The sequence below is a fragment of the Mobula birostris genome, chromosome 5 (assembly GCF_030028105.1).
Source record: "Mobula birostris isolate sMobBir1 chromosome 5, sMobBir1.hap1, whole genome shotgun sequence".
Taxonomy (NCBI): domain Eukaryota; kingdom Metazoa; phylum Chordata; class Chondrichthyes; order Myliobatiformes; family Myliobatidae; genus Mobula; species Mobula birostris.
In genome coordinates, this window is record NC_092374.1 from 34,223,304 (window position 1) to 34,246,405 (window position 23,102).

Genomic DNA, 23,102 nt, shown 5'->3' on the forward strand with positions numbered 1-23,102 from the left:
GGATCTGTCCTCCCAAGTCGTTTAGCTTCTTCTATATCTTAGACACCTCCGCGAGACAGGAGTTAGTAACTTTCTCATTCTTGCGTAAGCAAACCTGAATGTTGTTTATTTTATTGAAGACTGTGCTAAATTTTTTAGCGTGAATGTCTGCTTGCTCCTTTAACGACCGGAGAATGTTGCCATTCTCTGCCATATGCTTCTGTAAGGGGTGGAGAGCCTTTTCCAGCAGCTCCCTTAGCATGTGGGCTACCGTTTCTTGTAGCAATTCCATCTCTGTTGCCATTGTTTGCTTAATTAGCATAGCTGTTTCCTCGGATGAATCGCTAGCTTGGTGTCGTCTGCTGGTATCTTGTTTCCTGATTGAATTTGGATCTTTTTTTGAAGCCATGTCTTTAGTTAGATCTTTCTCCAACTCAGCCTTGTATTAAGACCATCTATGAGCCTTAAAGAACTTGAAAAAGGAGGGTTATACGTCAGCACTCAGTGCTGTGCTGCCATCTTGCCTCGTGCCTCACCGGAAGTCGGACAACTCTTAAAGAACAAAAACTAATTGTGAAAATAGCCAGGATTCCCATTGTTTATTTGGGACACCATGCCACTTAATTCGGACAGGAGACTGTTGTTGAACAGTTTCTAACTAGTGTCACTCGCGTGTACTTGTGTGACCATTATAAATTACACCGTGCTTAAAGTGAATAGTTTTAAGTAGCATCACTTATGTGTGTTTGTGTTCAAAAAGTATTGATTTTGTTACTGATAGTTGGTGAGAAGTAAGCAGTAAGATATTTCAGAGCTCAAGTGAAATGGCTAGTAGTGAGAATGAAATGATTTCACTTCAAGTTAGGAACTACGAATAATTTGAAGGTATGGACAATCATCTTGAATGTTAAAATGAAAATGAAGATTTGGAGCATGCAATCATCGACAGTATTGTATGAAGGCAGTCCATTATCTGTACTAATAATCTGGGATTTTTTTCATTTAAAGTCAATCAAAAGAAAAAGCAGCATACATTGGATGAATTCTTCCATTGATGACTAGTAGGAACTAATACAGTTTTATTATACTGTGGAGGTATTGGTAGTGTTCTAATTTGTTCTTATTTAATTTAAATACATAAATTGTTACTCAGTTAAATAGTAGTTTGTCTTTTTTATACTTTTTAATTATTTCCATGCAATTTAGGCTAATTGGGTTGCTACTTAATTGGGCCAAAATGTACTGGTTGTGATGTGTCCCAGTTAATCAGAATCCACTGTATGTATATAATAGTTTTCTTTTGCTTTCAAATAAATAGAAAGTATGTTTTGCAGAGAATGATCATGGGTAGTAGATTATTAAAGCTATTCATCCAAGCTGTGGGGAATGTATCGCTTGGGTCCGGAAATTGTGATGTAGAGGGAGGTGAGATTTAGCATGGGGCATATATTTACCAAGGTATATGGATTCTAGCTGCAGATGGAGGTTCATTACTTCCCCTCAAATAATTTACCCCACCTCCCACTTCATGTTGGTTGGTGTGCACATGGGCGTATAGATATGGTACAGCCTAGCTATGAACATAGAACCAGAATGATCATTGGACAAGCATTTGAGTTCTGTTAATTTGTCAACTATTTGATGAAATTAATTCCAAATTAAGCTCATCAATTTATATCAATCTGAACTGTAAATTTGCAATCAGTAAGCAGTTAATGCTGAATTACTCTGACGTGATTCAGTAAATAATTTTTGTCAATTAACCATATACCAATTGATGTCTTCTCAATTTGTAATTTTCATTGCTGCTAACTGGGGATTGTCCAAATCAGTTAATTGGTAAAGGAAAGTTCACTAACTCACTGAGAAGTTTGTGGAATTCTGAAGATAGGTTTGTAGCTAGGATTAAATACACCGGACAACAAAGATTTTGCTTCCTGAATACGTTTGGGTGTATCTTATGGATTTTGGGCTGCTGATCATGAAAATCACCAAGAAATTTCCCTATCATGCACCATTTTTTTGAAATTGCTTATATTTGTTATTTCAATTCATATTTCAAGTCAGAATAACTGATGCTAAGATTAAGGAATACACAGAAAATGCTGGAGGAACTCAGCAGACCAGGCAGCATTTAGGGAAAAGAATGAATAGTTGACGTCAGGACTGCTAAAGAGCCTCAGCCCTAAACGTCAACTGTTCACTCTTTTTCCATTGATGCTGCCTGGCCTGCTGAATATACAAACTTCCAGCATCTGCTTATTTCTCTTGTCCAAGATTAAGGAAGACAGCATATGTTGGTCCATAAATCAAACAGGTCATCAATGACAGGCAATTCGAAGAACTACTTGTGATACTGAAGAAAATCGCATGGAAGTCATTCAAGGATGTTGTTGAAAACTTTCTTGGAGCACCAAAACACGTGCATCTGGTTGATAACATGCTTCAAGCATACACAACCAAGAAGTGTGCAACATGTCACTAAAGATTCATTTTTTGCTTGCCTATTCAGGCTTCTTAACTTGCAAATCATGGCGCTGTTAATGACAAGTGTGGTGAAATGTTTCACCAAGACATTGCGGTGATGAAGAAACAGTATCAGGGCAACTGGAATCCATCAGTGCTGATTGGTGTTGGACACTAAAGCGAGAAGTCTCAGACGCTGAGTACAAATGAAATCAACGATAAAACATTTTTAGCTTGGTTGAACTATTGCAAAGTGTCAGCACCATTATGCAGTTAAACATGTTTTATTCAATAAAAGTTAATTTCTTGTTTCTCCGAATTTCTACGTGATACAAGTAGTCTGTTGTGTTCAGCTACAAGCGGTCTATCATAAACAAAAATTCTGAGGAAGCTACACATATTGATCCATTCATCTGTAAGTCTTTTCCACTATTTCAATGATCTGCCTGTTTAGACAGTCTGTCAAGCCATGTCTTTCATATACCAACTAGTGGCGCGACACGCAGCAACAACCTGGCACTCAACGTCAGTAAGACGAAGGAACTGATTGTGAACTTTGGGAAAGGTGAGATGAAGGAACACATACCAATCCTCATAGAGGGATCAGAAGTGGAGAAAGTGAGCAGCTCCGAGTTCCTGGGTGTCAAGATCTCTGAGAACCTAACCCTGGTCCCAACATATCGATGCAGCTACAAAGAAGGCAAGACAGCAAATCTACTTAATTAGGAATATGAAGAGATTTGGTATGTCAACGAAAACATTCAAAACTTGTATAGATGTACCATTGAGAGCATGCTGATGGGCTGCATCACTGTCTGGTATGGGGGGGGTGCGGTTGGGTTATTGCACAGGACCGAAAGAAGCTGCAGAGGGTCGTAAATTTAGTCGACTCCATCTTGGGTACTAGCCTACAAAGTACCCAGGACATCTTCAAGGAGCGGTGTCTCAGAAAGGCAGCATCCATTATTAAGAACACTCAGCACCTAGGGCATGCCCTTTTCTCATTGTTACCATCAGGTAGGAGGTACAGAAGCCTGAAGGCACACACTCAGTGATTCAGGAACGGCTTCTTCCCCTCTGCCGTCAGACTCCTAAATGGACATTGAACCCATGAACACTACCTCACTTTTTAAAATGTGTATTATTTCTGTTTTTGCAAGATTTTTAATCTATTCAATATACATATACAGTAATTGATTTATTTAGTTTTACTTTTTTTCCTATATCATGTATTGCATTGTACTGCTGCTGCTAAGTTAACAAATTTCATGACACACATCAGTGATAAAAAAAAATCTGATTCTAAGTCTAATTCTTGATTACTGTTTATAGACATTGAATCATTACACAGTGCATTGAGCTAGAATAAGATAAGATATGAACAATGCAGAATGAAGTGTAAAAGCAACCAAAAAATGCAGTGCAGGTATATGATAAAGTGCAAGATCAGAACATGGTAGACCGAGGCCATTAGTCCAACTTATTGTTGTATGAGAGTCCTATTTGAGAGTCTGATTACAGTGGGATGGAAGCTGTCCTTGAACATGGTAGTAAATGCTTACAGGTTTTTTGTATCTTCTGCCTGATGAGTGAGGAGAGAAGAGAGAATATTCAAGGATAATGCTGGGTGCTTTACTGAAGTAGCAAGAGATATAGACCAAGTCCATACAGGAGGCTGCTTCCTATAATGTGTTAAGCTGTGTCTACAACACTGCAGGTTTCTTGTGGTCAAGTGCGGAACAGTAGCTGACCAAGCCAGTGTCCAGACAGAGTGCTTTCAATGGTACATCAATTAAGATAAAGAGTCAATAGTGGCATGGTGAATTTTTTTAGCCTCTTGAGGAAGTGTAGGTGTTGGTGAGCTTTCTTAGCTGTGACATTAACATGTTTGGACCTGGACAAGTTGTTGGTGATATTCACTCGTAGGAAATCGAAGCTCTCAATTTCAACACTTGATGCTTTAGGTGCAAGTGCACTGCCCTCCTTTCTCAAATCAGTGACCAGTTCTTTTGTTGACATTGACGGAAAGGCTGTTGTCATGCACCATGTCCCGAATCTCTCTGCCTCCTTCCTTTACTATGACTCATTGTTATTTGAGATGCAACCCACCACAAACCTGTAGCTGGGGTTGCAGCAGAACTTTGTTTATGTAGTCATGTGTGCACAGGGAGTGGAGTAATGAGTTGAGAACTCAACCTCGTGGAGCACCAGTACTTAGAAGAACCATGGCAGAGGTATGGCTGCCTACCTTTACCGATTATAAGCAAAGATAGGCAGCCACACTTTTCTGTTGGTCAGAATGTAAACATTTTAGTATCTTGGGCAGTTGAAAGCAATATGACAACAAAACAGTGAAATTGGAAGAAAATGGGTAGCTCATATTTAAATTAGGACTGGGGTTAAGTGAGTGAAGCCATGAAGATATAAAATGAGGACAATGTTGTGCAGAAAAAAATTGATGGTGATGAAGATGAGGCATTTGGGAGGCCAACATGCACATGGGGAAGGTGGGTCTGAAGTGGTTCTGGACTTAGCTACAAAATTGGAAAAAAAAAAGATTTGAAGAAATCTGTGAGCTTCTTAGCATGATGTAACTGAGATGCTCTGTTGTTCTGCAAAACAAACAAAACAAAAATCAATGGGGATGTAAAGCTATAATGACCTTGCTGTGAATCTGTGTGTCCAAAAAGCATCACATTGTTTAGGTTTTCACTTGTCATTTTCAATTTTGCTCAGTGTGGTTTTCTGGCTTCTTGTTTACATAATTGAAATGGCATCTGGGATCCATAAGTCTAGTTAAATTTTGGATTTTGCACTACTAGCCTGTTGAATTGCAGAAGGAACTGTGGAGCCAAGATCCATAGCCTACCATTTAATGTAAAATGGAATAAAACATTAAAGCTGGAATTACCTTTTATTTAACCATATAGTATCCTATTACTGTCCTTCCATCAGGAATCAGCTTGGCCCAAAAAGTTGTTCAAAGCTTCCATGTCTTTGTGTTAACTTAAACAAAAGCCATCCTCAGATTTAAGTGGATTATCATGCCTTTTAGACACAATGAAATTAATGTAGAAAAATAAATCTGGCTTTGTAATGGAGACTATAATTCATGTTACAGATGATTGCTAAAGGAAAAAATGCTTCAGAGTTATTTCCTGCTGTGGTGAAGAATGTGGCCAGTAAAAACATTGAGGTATGTCCCATTTACTGTATAAATGTTTTTTGTTTTCTTTTCCAGTGATCTTTGCGAATAGACTGAATAACTCAACACATGTAAATGGGTGTAATGCCAATGCCATATCGTGAACTTTTAATGCAAAGAAAATATCCTTTATTAAAATTTGTTCCATCAAAAGTCACACCTTATGCTTAATTTCTATTTAAATAAGCATTCTGGGTTCAATTTCTTTCATCTTCACTTTGGTTAGTAATAGAAATCTCATTTTGTTGAATCAATTTTTATTTTCTGCAAAGTGTGATTGTAGTTGAAATTATGTAGATTCTTGTTTGAGTATGTGATATTCAGTCATAAGATTAGGGTTTTCATAGAATAGAAGATGATGCAAAAATAACACATTAATGAATCACCAGTATACAGTTTTTTAAAAATCGAAGATTTGAGCAGAATGTCACGGAGTTTGCTGCACTAGAATTGATGGATTAATTAAATTGCTTGCTTAGTACGGTCTGCCCAAGTTCTTAAAGCTGAACACAGTAGTATTATGATTAACATCACATCAGGAAGCATAACAGCATGGAGTGAAATAACACTTAGTCTAGGAGCATAGTCACGTCATCCTGTATGTTCCTGTTTCTGGTCACACATTGTTTTTTTTGAGAAAGGCAGCTATTGCTGCAGATTTGCAGTTAGATTATGTGGGTCTCTCATGGCTAACATTGATTTTATCTAATCTAAACCTGGGCAAGAGCAAATTGACTGTTTTGCAACCTTCAGTGATTTAATATTGGTAGCTGTGCAAAAAAAAGATGGTAAAGAATTTTGAAAATCTTTCCTTCAAAAATCATAAATTTTAGAAATTAAAATTAGTATTTTAATTTCTAAACAACTTGATGCTCTCACTGTGGGCTGGAGGCAAATATCAAATTATTAAATGGAAGCAATACAACAAAAATTTGTAGCTTCCATTAGACCAATTTAGTTCACTTACTAGTGAAATCAATTTTATTTCAACTGCATTTTATAAAGTTTTTCTTTCATTAAAAAAATTTGTTCTATTCTTTGTTGTTGTTTTTTTTAACTATTGATGTCTTAACTTCTGCCAACCACTGGCTTCATAGATAATGTGTGGAAGTTATCAGGGTTTGTATGATTTGACTAATTTTTAAATATTTTATTGAGATACATAATGGATTAGGCACTTCCGGACCTTTTTGCCATGGCGCCCACCAACTCCTGATTTAACCCTGGCCTAATTATGGGACAATTTACAATGACCAATTAACTTAGCAACTGGTAGGTCTTTGACCTGTGGGAGGAAACAGGAATACCTGGAGGAAACCCACGAGGTTACCGAGAGAACATACAAGCTCCTACAGACAGGCACTATAAAGCGTTGTACTAACCACTCCGCTACTGTGCCACTGCTAACTTCTTCAGCTTGGTGCTGTTACTCCAGATAGTAGGAAGACTCTTCACTTTCAGGATCTGAACTGTAGCTTTAGTTTCTTCCACTTTGGATTTTTGTAAATATTGGGCCAGATTATCCTGTACCAGGCCTGCTACCTGGACTTACCATCCACATGTCCAGATATGGCATACTGGAGAACTGAGTTCTTCACACTAAGTAAGCATTTGGCAAGGTAGAGTGGGCTCTGATGAGTGAGACAGTTCTGCTTCTTGTGTCCCTAGGGCCTGTGTTCAAATTATTCCAGCAATCAGTACCATTTAGGCTGTTGAATGCTAAGGTACTTACTTGAGTTTACCATATCAATAAACCTCATTCAAGTGTTCTGATTAGCATGAACTGATCAGATTTTTACGTGAAAGTCTTTCCTGGTGTAAAGCTGTATCCAGTGTGCACCTGTGCCATCTTCAGGAAGTCACTTGTGGTGATTGTGAGTGCTCCTGCGTAGAAAGTGGTGGCAAGCAGGCTGCAAAACCGGGGTCTTCAGCATTTCCAAAGTTTGAGTGGAACAACTGGCTGCCAGTGCAGATTGATTGCTGGAAGTGCAGTCTGAATGATGGAAGAGAATTGAGCTAAACTCATTACTTTGGAAGTAATTGGCATGTAGATGGAAAGGATGGAATTGGAAAGGATCTAGGGGCAGGACCAAGCCCACCATGGGGCTGAAACCATATTACAGCAACCATATTAAGCTGTCATTGGAGAAAAGCTATTGAGGAAGGATAGTATGATCGTGGTAGAATGAATGTTGAGAAAGTCACGATTTTCCCCCAACAATGCTACCCTCCCCCCCCCCCCCACAAAGTCTTCCCACTTTGGTTTGCAATCTTTCTCCACCCAGTTCCTCTGACAACAGTGGGAGTTTTAGGTCAAAATCCATTTCTCCATTCTGGTTTAGACTTCTACTTGAAGAGGGTAGGCCATTTCAAAGCACATGTATATTTCTCAAATGGATTTTAAGGTGAATAATACCATTCACAGTCAGTTAATGAATATTTTACTGATCTGCACCAGAAAAAGTCGTATAACTAATACAAACAGAAATTGCTGAAAACTCCCAGCAGGTCAGTAAGCATCCAGATAAAGAGAACCAGAATCAATAATTCAGGTTGGCGAGCTTTCTTTAGGTCAAGCTGTCCTTCAGTGACATTTTGGGTAGACCATAGAACTGTACACCACAGGAACAAGCCCTTCAGCCCATAACGTTGGGCTGCACTAATTCAATTAGTAATCAAATGCCCAACTAAACTAATTCCTCTGTCTACACAATGTCCATATCCTTCCATTTCCTACACATTCATGTGCCTGTCTACAAACCTCGTGATTGTCTCTATCATATTTGCCTCCATCACCAGCAGCTCATTCCACACACCCATCACTCAGTGTTTAAGCCTTGCCCCACACTTCTACTTTGAACTTGCCCCTTTCATCTAAAATATGTGCCCTCTGGTGAGTTCTTTGACAAAAAACATTAATTTTGTTTCTGTTGTTGGAGATGCTGCATTTTCTGTTTTTATTTTGGATTTCTAGCACCTTAAGATTTTGCTTTATAATTATTGTATAATATTTGCTGTTAATGTCAATGTGATGATTGTTACAAATTTGACCTTTCCTGAAATGCCCTTTGTATGGTATATGTCAAAACACCCAGAACGGTCTAATAATTCGCTAACTGCATATTTAGTTTTTTTTTCTCTTTTTACAGTTGAAGAAATTGGTATATGTTTACCTTGTGCGTTATGCGGAGGAGCAACAAGATTTGGCCTTATTATCAATAAGTACATTTCAGCGTGCATTGAAGGTTAGTGCTGCCAAAGGGTTGGCATCAGTGTTTGTGGAAAATTGATTCAAATTAAACTTATCCAAGTAATTTGGATTTTGGATGTAATGCTTCTTTGCTAATTATGTTTATGGCATCATTAGTTCATTTTTGTGTACCTTTTCTGCATTCAGTTATTTATTACTTTTGTTCAAAATATTACAAAATCTTTCCCCTTCCATTCAAATACTACTCACCACATTTTGCAAAGAATTCTACTTGTGGATCCAAGTTATATTCCACATGCATTCCTGGGGTTTCTCTTAATTTTTAATGTTGAATGCCTTTATTTGGAAGACGTTGTTGCTGTTCGTCCTTCGTAGTCGAAGATGACCATGGCTTTAAAGTCAAATGGGAGATTGGTGGCTGTGGGTCCGGAGGTGACTGATGAGGCCAATCTGGGCCCTGAAGGCTCGCCCACATGTGGGACACAAGTGGGTGGGTGCTGCTCGGGCCTTGAGCACAGCACGCTTTCGTTGCGCCTGACTTCAGCTGCACGGGCTGCTGTGGTGATCTTGCTGCGCCAAGCTGGACGGTCGAGGGCAAGCGTCTCCCACGTGTTGATGTCGACACCCAGGCCTTTGAGGGATGCTTTAAGGCAGTCTTTGTAATGTTTCTTCTGCCCCCCCCCGACTGAGCGCTTGCCCTGACACAGTTCTCCGTACAGCAGCTGCTTAGACAATCGGCTGTCTGGCATTCTGACCACATGTCCAGCCCACCTGGCTTGGGCTTTCAGCAGGAGGGCGTAGATGCTGCGGAGCCCAGCTCGTTCCAGGATTTCCGTGTCGGGGACTTTGTCCTGCCACCTGATGTGGAGGAATCAGCGGAGGCAGCTCAGGTGAAAGTGGTTGAGGTGTTTGGCGTGTCTGCTGTAGGCAGTCCAGGTCTCGCTGGCGTAAAGGAGGGTGGTAAGGACCACTGCACAGAAGACCTTCAGCTTGGTGGTAAGGCTGAGTCCTCTCCGCTCCCAGACGTTCTCACGGAGTCTCCCAAAGGCAGCGCTGGCTTTGGCAATCCTGTTGTTGACCTCAGCGTCTATGTTCACTGCACGAGAGAGTATGCTGCCCAGGTAGGTGAAATTGTCGACTGCCTGGAGGTTCTGGCCTTTCACCGTGATGCGCGGCTCTTGGTATGGCTTTCCTGGGGCAGGCTGGTACATAACTTCGGTGTTTTTGGTGCTGATAGTGAGACCGAAGTTGTCACAGGCTTGTGAGAAGCAGTCCATTTCACGCTGTACATTGTACATAATGGGAACATGCATGATTTTGGTATCTGAAGTTTTTAATTTGAAGAGAGCACTTTGAATTTCCCCTATAACTGTATTTAAAATGGCTTTGAAGTTTAAAATGTTCGTGCTCTGACATCCCAACCAGTTCTTAATTGAGATGCTGCAATTGCTGTCCAATTTCCTTGGTTAAATATGGTGTCATCGACTTCATGAATGCTGCCATCTAATCTACCCTTTTGTAAGCATGATTGAGCTCAACTGTGCTAAGCTGATGGGATAGGATGTTTTGACCCAAGTTAGTGTCTCAAACATGTGGAATTTCAGTGGAAGTATTGGGCTCCGCATAGAATCCAAGGGCAGAATCTGCTTTTGTGAACTGGTTTGAACTGTGTGAGATCAGGTAATTTAATCATTTGAATGACATTTCTTCAGTGGTGAGCAAGTTAAGAATGAGGTGAATTGTAAGTTTAAATGTTTGTTTCATTCTTAATTTTTTTCAGGGAATTTTAGGTTTTTTTTTACTTTTTTTCATGGCACTTTAATCCTGATAGTAAGAAACTTTGACAGTTTTTAGTAGCTTTGATACTGTATATGGCTTTTGTCTGACAAAGGGTTTTAGCGAAGTTTTTTATGAGGGATTTGGCCCTGGTCCATTTCAAAATCAAGTTCATTGTCATATGCACAGGTGCAAAGAAAAACTTGTAGCAGCATCACAGGCACATAGAATATAAGCAGCATTCACAAGAAAAACATAAATTATGCACAATTTACAAGAAAGCACAACTGGAACAAAAAACAAGTCCTTTTTATGCAAAGTGTCATTTGGGGATTTTGTGCTAAACGTTGGCTTGCTACTTGGCTCTAGGATTGTCTTGGAGAGTAGGATTGATCACATAATCATAGCCTGCGTGAGTGCTGGATCTGGGTTATTGTGAAAAGTCTCACTGTTGCTTCTGAGATGAAAGTAGAAAGTAGTTCATCAAGTTAGATGCTGAAAATTGTTGTCATCAGTGAAACTTTAAAAGAAGTAATTTAGATAGGGACAGGAGGTAACATTGTTCCACTAAGTCAGTTTGTTGTTTGTTCCAATTTATCCTAGGACCCTAATCAGTTGATTCGGGCAAGTGCTTTGCGAGTCCTGTCCAGTATCAGAGTATCAATCATTGTTCCAATAATGATGCTGTCTATTAAGGAAGCTGCCAGTGACCTGTCTCCATATGTGCGGAAAACTGCTGCCCATGCTATTCAGAAACTTTACAGGTAAGTGTTAAATTTTTAAATTGTAATTGAGTTCTAGTTTCTAGCATTTGAATGTTGTAAAATGCATGGTCATACGCTTTGGTAGAAGAAGTAAATGTGCAGACTATTTTTTAAGCGGAGAAAATCCAAAAATCTGAGATGCAAAGGGACTTGGGAGTCTTTGTGCAGAACACCCTGAAGGTTATCTTGCAGGTTGAGTTGGTGGTGAGGGAGGTAAATGTAATGTTAGCATTCATTTCAAGAGGTCTAGAATACAAGAGCAGGGCTGTGATACTGAGGCTTTATAAGGCACTGGTGAGGGCTCATCTTTATTATTATGAACAGTTTTGGGCTCCTTATCTGAGAAAAGATGTGCTAGCATTGGAGAGGGCTCAGATGAGGTTCACAAAGATGATTCCAGGAATGAAAGGGTTATCGTACGAGGTGTGTTTGATAGCTCTGGGTCTGTACTCGCTAGAATTTAGAAGAATGGAGTGGGGGGGGGTGAATCTCATTGAAACCTAACAAATGTTGAAGTGTTTAGATAGAGTAGATTTGGAAAGGATGTTTCCCATGGTTGGAGAGTCAAGGACAAGAGGACACAGCCTCAGGATAGATGGGTGTCCATTTTAAACAGAGATGCTGAGAAATGTCTTTAGCCTGAAGGTGGTGAATCTGTGGAATTTGTTACCACAGGCAGCTGTGGAGGCCAGGTCAATGGGTGTATTTAAGACAGAGCTTGATGGGTTCTTGATTGGACATAGCATCAAAGGTTATGGGGAGAAGGCCAGGCAGCAGGGCTGAGGAGGGGGAAAAAGGATCACCGTGGTTGGACAGCAGAGCAGACTTGATAGGCCAAATGGCCTAATTCTGCTTCTATGTCTCATGGTCTTATGGTAATTGGTAATTTCAAGATTTGGGAGTGGTAGAATACTCTGAGATACTTGTCAGAAAGTGGAAAAAAATAGTTATCTGAAACAAAGAAGGTAGTGAATTGTTTTATGGAAGTCCAAACTATTGGTGTCACTAATCCTCCATGGGACAGCGGATGGCATAATGTTCCTTGAGTTAGATTGAGGACACGTGCCAATCTTTGTTTCTGGTTAATAAAATGACGTGTGACACAAGAGGTACTGCAGATGCTAGAAATCTAGCGTATCTTGACACCATATGCTGGAGGAACTCAGCAGGTCAGGCAGCATCTATGGATGGGAATAAACAGTTGATGATTCAGGCTGAGACCTTCCATCAGGATTGGAAAGGAAGGGAGCACAAGTCAGAATAAGGAGGTGGGGGAAGGGAGGACAAAGTACAAGGTGATAGGTGAATCTGGGAGAGGAGGAGGAGTTGAAATAAAGAGCTGGGAAGTAATATATGTGAACTACCTTGTAGGTCAACCAGTATCTAAGATGTCAGTAGTTTGAGTCGGATGCTGAATATGAGCAGGTGAAAAGTTTCAATTGATATCCTTCTTTTAAATTTTGATATACTTTAAATTTTGTGTGCTAATTTTGCATTGCTTGAGTTATTTTACAGAATATATTATACCGTATAGTTGTTTCGGTCAATAGAATTGATAACCCATTCTAATGTCTCACTACTTGGTTGCCATTGGCTGACCTGAAACATCTGTGCAATTTCTGTGGTAGTGTTTTTTTAAGCTAAATCTTTGGACCTGTGTGCAGGAATTCATATTTGTGTGAACTGTCAACTGCAGAGTTAGGGTTATCGTAATGTTCCCCGGATTACAGAAATCGGTAGTTTATTTACTTTGAAGATTCTTTATATTCCCAGACAAGTTCTGGAACAGTATAATAGAATTTGGTACTTTATTTATCCAGTAAAAGCATTTCTGATTATGTTAGTGTTAAGTCTATTTACCAATTATTAGTAAAAGTTTTGGTTAGGCTTCTGTTTATAATGGTAGTTTACCAGAAGGCCATTAAGAAATTATTATGGAGAATCTGGTCTTCCCTTTCAGTATCCCATTTGCAATTCACCAGTGTTAACTCTTGCTGTCCTACATACCTAGTTACTTTTCCTACTTCAGTTACTGAAACGTGTTGTATCCAATATCTTGTAGTTGCTGAATAAAACAAACCTTTGATTAAGTTCACATTTAAAAACTAAATAATTTAATCAGTTAGGGAAATCTTGTCTGGCTTACCTTCTGCACCCTATGTGATCTAGTACAGATGCATTGTGGGAATGTTGGAAGACTCCAGTGAGATATAATCATCCCTGAGCCACCAGAATGCTTTAGACAAGCCTTTGGAAGAAGACAAAGATCAGCATGTGCCCTACCCAAACTGAGATGGAACTTATTAATCTTTAACATTAATAAACATTTCAAATCTATTAACATTCATCTAACTGTAGGGAAATATTTAATTAACCACAAAAATAATTAAATTAAAATATTTGCTTTTGAAAACTCATTTGCCTATGTAAATTGCCAGGCCATGAATTCCTATTCAAGTTAATGCACTTTATGGTTTTAATGTATGAAATGGTGTATACACAATTCCCCCCCCCTCACCCTCCAACATCATACTAGGTATTCTCAACAAGGTCAGGTTCTTTGTGGAGTCCAGCAACAGGGTGCAGTGAGAGGTGGAACAGCAGATGTTGGACAGTGAGTTCTGGACACAAATAAGTCTGCAATACTAATTGATCCCTTCAGAAAGATGAGCAGCCAAGAATATTTTGCCAATTGTGTTAAAGTTCACTACACTAGTCAAGGTTAAAATCTGAAGATTTACTGTAAGTAATTATTTTCATTCTTACCCATAGTCTTGATCCGGAGCAGAAGGAGCCTTTAGTGGAGGTAATTGAAAAGCTACTGAAAGACAAAAGTACGGTGAGTGACAGCCACCTACATTGCCCAGTTATTTCAGGGTTGAAAGTTGTGGGATATTTATGTCCCATTTAGATAGAGGTTACAAACTATTTCATTGTCAATATTCTTAAAATCTTTAGATTAGCTTTATTTGTCACACTTGCATTGAAATGTCAAAACATAGAGTGAAATGCATTGTTTGTGTTGTATCAAATCGGTGAGGATATGCTGGGCAGCCCACAAATGTCACATTGATTCTGGCACCAACATAGCATGTCCTCAACTCACTGACCCTAACCATGCGGCTTTGGAGTGTGGTAGGAATTTTGAGTACCCAGAACGGTCACAGAGAGAAAGTACATGCTCCTGGCAGCTCTTCGGCTATATCCCCTGGAGTTCAGGAGAATGGGGGGGATCTCATAGAAACATTCCGAATTTTAAAAGGCCTGAACAGATTAGATATGGCAAAGTTATTTCCCATGGTAGGGGAGTCGAGGACAAGAGGGCATGACTTCAGGATTGAAGGATGTCCATTTAAAAGAGAGATGTGGAGAAATTACTTCAGTCAGAGGGTGGTAAATCTGTGAAATTTGTTACCACGAGTGGCCGTGGAGGCCAAGTCATTGGGTGCGTTTAAGGCAGAGATAGATAGGTTCTTGATTAGCCAGGGCATCAAAGAGTAGGGGAAGAAGGCAGGGGAGCAAGGATGACTGGAAGAATTGGATCAGCCCATGATTGAATGGTGGAGCAGACTCGATGGGCTGAAATGGCCTACTTCTGCTTCTATATCTTACAGTCTTACAGGCAGCAGCGGAATTGAATCCAGCTTGCTGGTGTTGTAATAAGGTTACACTAACCAGTATACTACAGTACTGCCCTTCAAGGTTCAAGATTTGCAGCTGTACCCATTTGATCACGGTGGCAGTGATCATAGTTATCCTGGGTAATTACGTTCAGGTGTACTGATAAGTGGACATCAATAACAAAGTTAAAGGTTGGCAACTTCTTACAGGTTATAGACCTGTAAAACTTAAGTAGAATTACTTGTTATTGATATAATTGAGGCAATATTAAACAATAAAACTGTATTTTATAGCAAGTCTTCCAAAGTTCAGTTTGACAAATAATGATTGCAGCAGGCCAGGCAGCATCTCTAGGAAGAGGTACAGTAGACATTTCGGGCCGAGACCCTTCGTCAGGACTAATGAAAGAAGAGATGGTGTTTGCTTGAATTTCCAGCATCTGCAGATTTCCTTGTGTTTGCGTTGACAAATAATAATGCTAGTTTTGCTGTGTTAAAAATACAGATATACAATTGCACACATTTTTATTAAACTTTTTTCTTCTGATTTTAATTTAATCCTACTCCTTGATGCATGTCTGTCATAATTAATAAAATTGAGCAGATATGTTGTAATCTGTATTATAAAATACCAGTTATTTCCTTGTCAAGTAAAAAAGGGAAGGAATTTATTAGTTTCTAATAGTTATTTCCCAGTAGTAACCTGAGCACACCTGTAGGAGGAGACATTATTCTACAATTGTACTTTTTATTTTTGCTTTCATGCTCTGGAAGTAAAGTACTTTATAGGAAGCTAGAGATATCTGAAATTCTCAGTTGTTGGTTTTACAGTCTTTTATGTCACCAAGCGCTGTACATTTAGTCTCCATGCACAGTGTCTGTTTGAAGGACACGGATGATCTACTTTCATTTCCATGGTGAAGCTGGTATTGTTGCAAGAAGGTAATTTGTTTTGTCACTTTATCATTTTCCCTGTCTCCTTATGGGCAAGAATCTAGTTGACAGTTATGGCATGAGTCCTGGTAGTGTTTTGGTCTCTTGCCCAACTCTGACTTTTTCCTTTCAATAAAGTCAAACATTTTAATTCTGATTCCTGCTCCAACATGTCAGTCCATGGCCTCCTCTTGTGCCATGATGAGGCCACCTTCAGGGTGGAGGAGCAACATCTTGTATTCCGTTTGGGTAACCTCCAACCTAATGGCGTGAATATCTATTTCTCCTTTTGATTTAAAAAAAATTACCTCCTCCTCCCTTCTTCTATTTCCCCACGCTGGCCTCTTCTTTCTTGCCTTTCCCCTCCCCCTGGGTCGTCGCCTTCTTCCCTTTCTCCCATGGCCCACTCTCCTCTCCTTTCAGATTCCTTCCTCTCCAGCCCTTTGCCACTCCTACCCACCTGGCTTCACCTGTTAACTTCTAGCTACCTTCCTTCCACTTTCCCTACCTTTTTGTTCTGGTATCCTTTTGTCCTCCTTCCTTTCCAGTCCTGAAGAAAGATCTAGGCTCAAAATGTTGACTGTTTATTTATTTCCATAGATTTGATTTGCTGAGTTCTTCCAACATTTTGTGTGTGCTTATTTTCTCCTTCCTCTCTCTAAAGCGCTCCATATCTGTTGGGGGCGGTGGGGGGGGGGGCAAAAACAAGTATAATGCTTCAGCTGGTTTTTGCATTATTTGCTTTAGGTTCCTACATGAGCTTAATTTCCCACCAGGTCATCATTAGATTTCTAAAATATGTGAGTTTTAGTGGAACAGATTTTCTACATAATACCTACGGATAATACCTATTGTTTATGTCATACAGGCACTCTGTTAATGTAGTGGTAATGTTGACAAGCTGTGAATTTTCTCTTCACTTAGAAGTAACTAAAGGTTTATTGACTATGTGATAATCCAAAGAAATACCCCTGTTTTCTACTTTTTTGGGTATAATTAAATCAAATGACTTAAAATGCATTTTACCAATTTCCTTGTAAATAATTAAGATCCAGGCTGTAAATTCCAATTTTTGTTAAAAATCTGTATTTATTTCTCAGTTTATTTCAGAGCTGATTGTTGGCAACTGCATTGAGGAAAAAAATGAATACCAAAGCCAGACTTTAGATCTACAGTGCAGTATTAAGTGTCTTTGTAGTTTGGTAAAATGATTCAAAACTTAACATCATGCACAAGTGGTACATTTAACATTTCTGTTTTCTGGTGCTCTATTTCTGAACTTGAAAGAACCAAATGTGCAGTTAATGGCCAGGTGGACCCTGTCCTCATTTCTAATCATTCCCTAAGTATGGAGGAACAACTCACACTTTCTTTATAATTTGTTTTGTTTCCAAGCTCTCTTAAGATACAGTAAATAACAAGAAATTTGACCTGTGCTCTGCAGTAATGCAATAGAAAAAGGCCCTTCATCTTCAAAATCAGAATCGGGTTCAATCTATTCCACAAATCTTCTGTTATGTTTAAGCTTCTTGTTATTTATCTCTCCTGCTCTTACCTCTATTTTGAAGAATATTTGGTTTGCCCTGTTTTTTTTTATGGCTATTGCCATAAGAGTCTCACTTGTGTTGTTTAATGTAATATATATCATTGTCAAATCATTTGTGTCATGTGCTGAAGGCTGATATCAATTACATCTATCTTCAGATAGTTGCTGGAGAAAGCAACAAGAAGTTTCTGCCCTTCCAACTAACAGACAGATGCTATTAATATAATAGTAAGAGAAACTGGAAGGTGACAGAAGATGTTAGGTCCATTGGATTTGTCCCTCAAGAAATTCGACTTGCTCAGCCTAGCGTTCAACTGCAGCTTGAAGCTCCTTTTTATATCAATGTCTTGCCTGGTATATCATTAGAAATGTTTGTCACCTCTTTAGTCAGGATTTTTTTCTCTCAAAAAATCAGTTTTAAATGTGCATTTTACTGCTTTGAAGAGATGTCCATTTTTAATTGCTTGTACATGACAGGAGATCACCCAAACTGCTATTTTTTTTTGTAGACTTCTGGTAATTGGTATGTTATTGTTAGATATACCAAGATGCAGCTTTTTCGTGCCATCCCTTCTGAAAATCTTTACAAAGGATTTACAAAAATCTTCCCTTCTGTTTTGTACTCGTTTACACATGGATGTAAGTTGATTATTTTTGACATTCTACTGCATCAAACAATTATTGTTTCTTTGGCTTCTTGATTGCCCTTTGAATCGTTTTATTGTTTTTTTTTGTGATTCCATATTGAGGACATGCATAGTTATTGTCTTTTTGGATCCTGCCACTTAGACGGAGTAACTGGTCTCCAGGAAATGGCGTACTTGCAGAATAAATATCACTAGTGTGTTGTGACAAAATCTTTGAATATATGTTTTTTTAAAAAAATACACAAAAAGCACCTCTTGCACAAATTAAAGTTGTCTGTGGGGTAAGTTATATTAATAATTGAATTATATCTAGCATCACTTGATGTTGGGAAGAGATTGGTTAGCAGTCTGGGGAAAGGACTAAAACTTTGGTTCAGGTCCAGTCACACACAGTTTTTATTTTGTAAGCTTTTTTTTCAGTTTGAATTAGTGAATATTGTTTTATTTGAAGGTTTCCCCAAATAGTAATATAGTTTTCATTACATTGGCAGGTATTTGACTTGCATTTCAAATGATCATAATTTGATCATCTGTGTCGTTCAGTTACTGATGATTATCCATTGGTTGAAGAAGTTCTGAAGTTAAACCAATGAAATAAACTTAAATCCTTAATTATTAGAAGGTTGATTTTTTTTCAACCCTGGCAGACCAGACAAAGCCATTTAACAGAGCCGGTGTTATTCCTGTATTAATGGGCTTTGACAGTGAAAGTCCAAACTAACCTGACATTTTAAAGTAGTTTAATGTAACCTATTTTCTTTAGTTTGAGCTGCCTGACAGTGTAATTTTCATCTGTCTTTGTAAACTGTTGTTTCAACACTAAACGTGTGCCTGTTAAACAACATATCAGTTACTATGCAAATCAACAGGCTGCTGAAGTGTACAAGTTTATTTTAGATTGGGGAAATAACATCAGTCGTTACATCTGTTGTGCCCAAAATAAATCAGTTCAAAGACGAATGGAATGGTTATTGCAATTATTTTTTTCCAGTTTTATTTTGGTTTTGTTTTCCCTTCCACTAATGTCATTTCCTGAATGAGAACATGTGCAGTAATTCTCTTATGTTCTCGATGGCATGACATAAACCTCTGTCCAATCACCGTATACTATGGACTGATAGCACACAAGCTCTGCCGTTGACACTCTTCTGTAATAGCAGTATTATTACTAAATGGGAACTGTGTAATGCAAATTTTGGCACTTAGTATTCATGTTAGGAAACGAGGAGCAGTGTTTCCATGTGCTAACCATTTACTCCTTCCTTTCTCCTTGCCTTTGTTTGAAACTGGACACCGTTGGAGGTACATTATAGATATATCTTTTTCCATCCCTACTTCAGTTCAACCACTGAAATGTTCACCCATGCCTTCATTACCTTGAGTCATGACTATTCAAACAGACTCCTTTTCTACTCTTTTTGATACAACTCCTGGTAAACCTGAGGTCATCTGCTTTTATACCAACTTTCAAATCCTTGTTACCCATTGATCTTGCGCTCCCTAGCCTATATTGGCTCTGATTGAGCAGTGGTTCAATTTGAGAGAGAGAGAGAGAGAGACAAATACTGCAGATTCTAGAATCTGGATCAATAAATTAACTGCTGGAGGAACTCCTGGGTTAAGCGACATCTGAAGCAATGGGGATAGTGGATCTTTCAGACCAGGAACTTCCGTCAGGGCTGGAAGAGTATAGAGGGGAGGTAGCCAGTAAAAAGAAATGAAGTCATGGGAGTGAAGCAGGAGCTGCAAGTGACAGGTGGAAACGAGTGAGGAGGGAGATGGTGAGTAGCTGAACCAGGCTGGAGGAGAGGAAGGTGGTGGAAGCACCTGGAAGGAAACACATGGAAACAGCGGCTGGAAGGAAACACATGGAAACAACAGAGGTCTGCAGATTCTGGAATGTAAAGTGAAAGCAGATGAGGGAGAATGGAACTGGAGGAGGATAAGAGGCTCACTGGTTAAATGTGTAGGAGATGAGCAGATGGAACCATGAAAAGAAAGGTAAAGTAACTGGGTAATGGGGGGGGTGTAGTTAGTTGCTGAGAGAATTTAGATAGATCAGGAGAGAAATCATACAGCTTTTGTGATGTCCAAATAGCTTTTTTGTTTATTACAAATGTTGAGCTAGAATAATTCTTCTGGCTTCATCAACATCACAATTTAAGAAGTGTGCTGATTATGTGAACTAATTCTGCACTGATTTGTTCATTTTTTAATTGTAGATTGAGCCTTTGTTGCCCCTCCTTATGCACTTACACATTGTATGCTACTTGGTGACAAATTCAATTTGTTTACTTGTGTCTGTTAATTATCTAAGGGGAGTTAAAAGCAAGTTTGGTAAATTAATAAAATGAGTACATCTTATAAAATATTTAAGAAATTACAGTATAAAAATTATACATTTTAAATACATCCTCTTATAATTTACCTTAAACTGAATTAATTTCAGTTTTTGACCGGGGGTGTGGAACATTTATTAACAATGGTAACGTTGAACATTTGAAGTTATCTTGATTCATGGTTTGATGCTGCTAATAATTCTTGTCAGATCTTTTTGATATTCCTTCTGCTTTTCTGAAGTTGCTGGCGTTATGCTTCAGTAGCCTCTAGTGCAGTTCTGGTGCTTAAACAAGTTGCTATTCTCTGTTTAAGATGGAGTACCCTAGCATTCAGGAAATGGCCTAGCTGTTCAGCTGCTGAACATGGAATGCATCTCAATTGAGTTTTTGCTGTATATGTTTATTTCTCAAGTATGTTTATTTTCCAACAGGAATTCAGGGTAGATATGAATTATGTTTCAGTTTTATTGTAAAGTTCTGGCAGCATTCCCTGTGAAATTTGCATAGGAAGCGAGTGCAGGTGCTCTCACCTTACATATTGGGTTTTGATGATTTCCAGTCATTGAATGTTCTGCTGAAGTCAACGTAGAGTCCAACAACAGAGCAGAAGCCCACTGGTATTTTAGTCTTCACAATGGACATTCTGTTCTCTTCGCTCATTCATTTCCATGGGGATTTTATTGCTGTAAGGAATAAAAATAATGTAGTTTTTTATCATTTTAATTTTAACATGTTGAGGTCCGTGCCTCTTAATTTTAACAGCAATTTAGTAGGCAAGTTTTGTTCTGCTAGTTACATTGTTTGCGGCTGTGTCATTTGACTTGCGAATGGTCTCAGATACCAAGATTACTTTCTTCAATATAGACCTCAGTCCAAGACACTGTTTACAATACTTTGTACCCCTGCTAATCCAACAGAAGGACCTCCACCCCCTCAGCCCCTACCAGGTGAAATATTGCACAGCAAAGTTTGTGATTCCACCTGAATATGCATGAATTTCCATTATGTGAACCCATGGCTGTTCCTTATACCATTGAACATGACACTATGTCAGTTAGTACAAGTAAAATGGAAAATGTTTGAAAGATGCATAGTGCAGCTTCATACAGTCACTTGATACAAAACATTTAGAAATGCATTGTCACTTTAGTTTGCGTGATCTCAATCGTATTTATATTAAAAACAGAAAATACATCTAGATTATACTTTAAACCTTTTTTGTTCAATCTGTTGAAGGGACCAAAGTAAATTGATTTATATTTTGTTTCAATTGAAAATTAATCTTGCATTAATCTAGTTATTGATTAAAAGCCTGCTGCAGATTTTAAAAAATCATTTTGAAATAATACAAAATAAACTGAAAGTGACAATTGCAAACATTTTAAGCAAAAGGAAGTTTTACAAAACAGATTGAAGTACTGCTTTTGAAGTGTACACATGCATGTTTGTGTGTAATAAGTTAGTTTAACTTTTGCTTATTCAGTCAGATATATGTTAAATCACTGTTCATAAACATTGATTTGATTGTAACTGTTCACTGTTGTGAAAAAAAATACTGTGAGTTTGTGCAGATGTTTCATTGTGATAGATCTATTATCCAGCTATTACAAGATAAATGACTGATCTTTCCAGTTTTCCATGCCTGCAGAAAATTGAAATACGGAGGGAATATCATTTGGGCTGTATGATTAGGGCAGGTGGGATGGCCATTAATTTAGGAGAAGGGAACGTTGGCAGAAAGGGCTGACTTGTACTCTATTATCAATCACATCACACCACTCTTCTCGTGATGACCTAGCACTCTCAGGTTTGTGAAGCGCTAATTAGAATTCATGACAAAATAGATGCAAGGAAACGTTTTGTACCCTTCATAATTTTATAGGAAATTTATTGTTATTAGAGGAACCATTTGCTTCGTGTGATTTTTCCATTACCAGCTTGTCAACTAGCATAGATAATCTGGAGAAAATATGAACTCCATAGATTGGGTGTCACTTTTGTTGATGGTGCATGTAGTTTACCTAGGAGCCCAGCTAATGGCTGAAGTTCTTAGCAACAGCACAGAAAATCAGCAGTCTCTGCTAGAAGAAAAATGAACCATGTTTATTGGGTTAATGCAAAAAAGCTATAAATGAAAAATTGCAATTTCAATTTGATAAGCATACTGCTGATATTGTTGGGAGTGAATTTTATTCCTTCTAAAATCCATTGTTTTCCCAGTGAGAGAGAAATTAAAATGCTTTTTATCTGTGCATCCATGTGGTGCTTGTAGTTTCTACAGTATGAATGATTGCTGCCTGAGGAAAAGCTGACAGGTTAAAATTGCACCATATCAGATTCTTTTTAAAGAAAAAGCCACTTCCTTGGCCGAGATTGGCTGGCTTTCAAATCTACCAACAATTAACTGCTCTTAATATCTCAGTGTGATGTAATGTTGAAGAACCTTAATGTAGATACAGATTTAAAGTTCCAGTTTGTCAGGAATATTGTAATCTCCATTTGGATAAGTATAATATGCTAATTCTGTTTCACTTTAACCCCAGCCATTCAACATGTGTTTCTTTGCAGTGGAAGTACTGCTTTAGCAGAACCAAGTGTGTTTACATGCATTAGGGA

The 23,102-nt window shown here is 38.5% G+C and overlaps 1 protein-coding gene across 4 annotated transcripts in view; it reads left to right on the forward strand.

Moving 5' to 3' along the window:
* Positions 1-23,102, forward strand: part of ap3b1a (adaptor related protein complex 3 subunit beta 1a) — a 242,475-nt gene that overhangs the window by 35,474 nt on the left and 183,899 nt on the right. For all 4 annotated transcript variants that reach the window (XM_072257854.1, XM_072257856.1, XM_072257857.1 and 1 more), the window contains exons 3-6: positions 5,567-5,641; positions 8,800-8,895; positions 11,241-11,401; positions 14,174-14,240. In XM_072257854.1, coding sequence (XP_072113955.1) covers positions 5,567-5,641; positions 8,800-8,895; positions 11,241-11,401; positions 14,174-14,240 — 399 coding nt within the window. The remainder of the gene's footprint in view (positions 1-5,566; positions 5,642-8,799; positions 8,896-11,240; positions 11,402-14,173; positions 14,241-23,102) is intronic.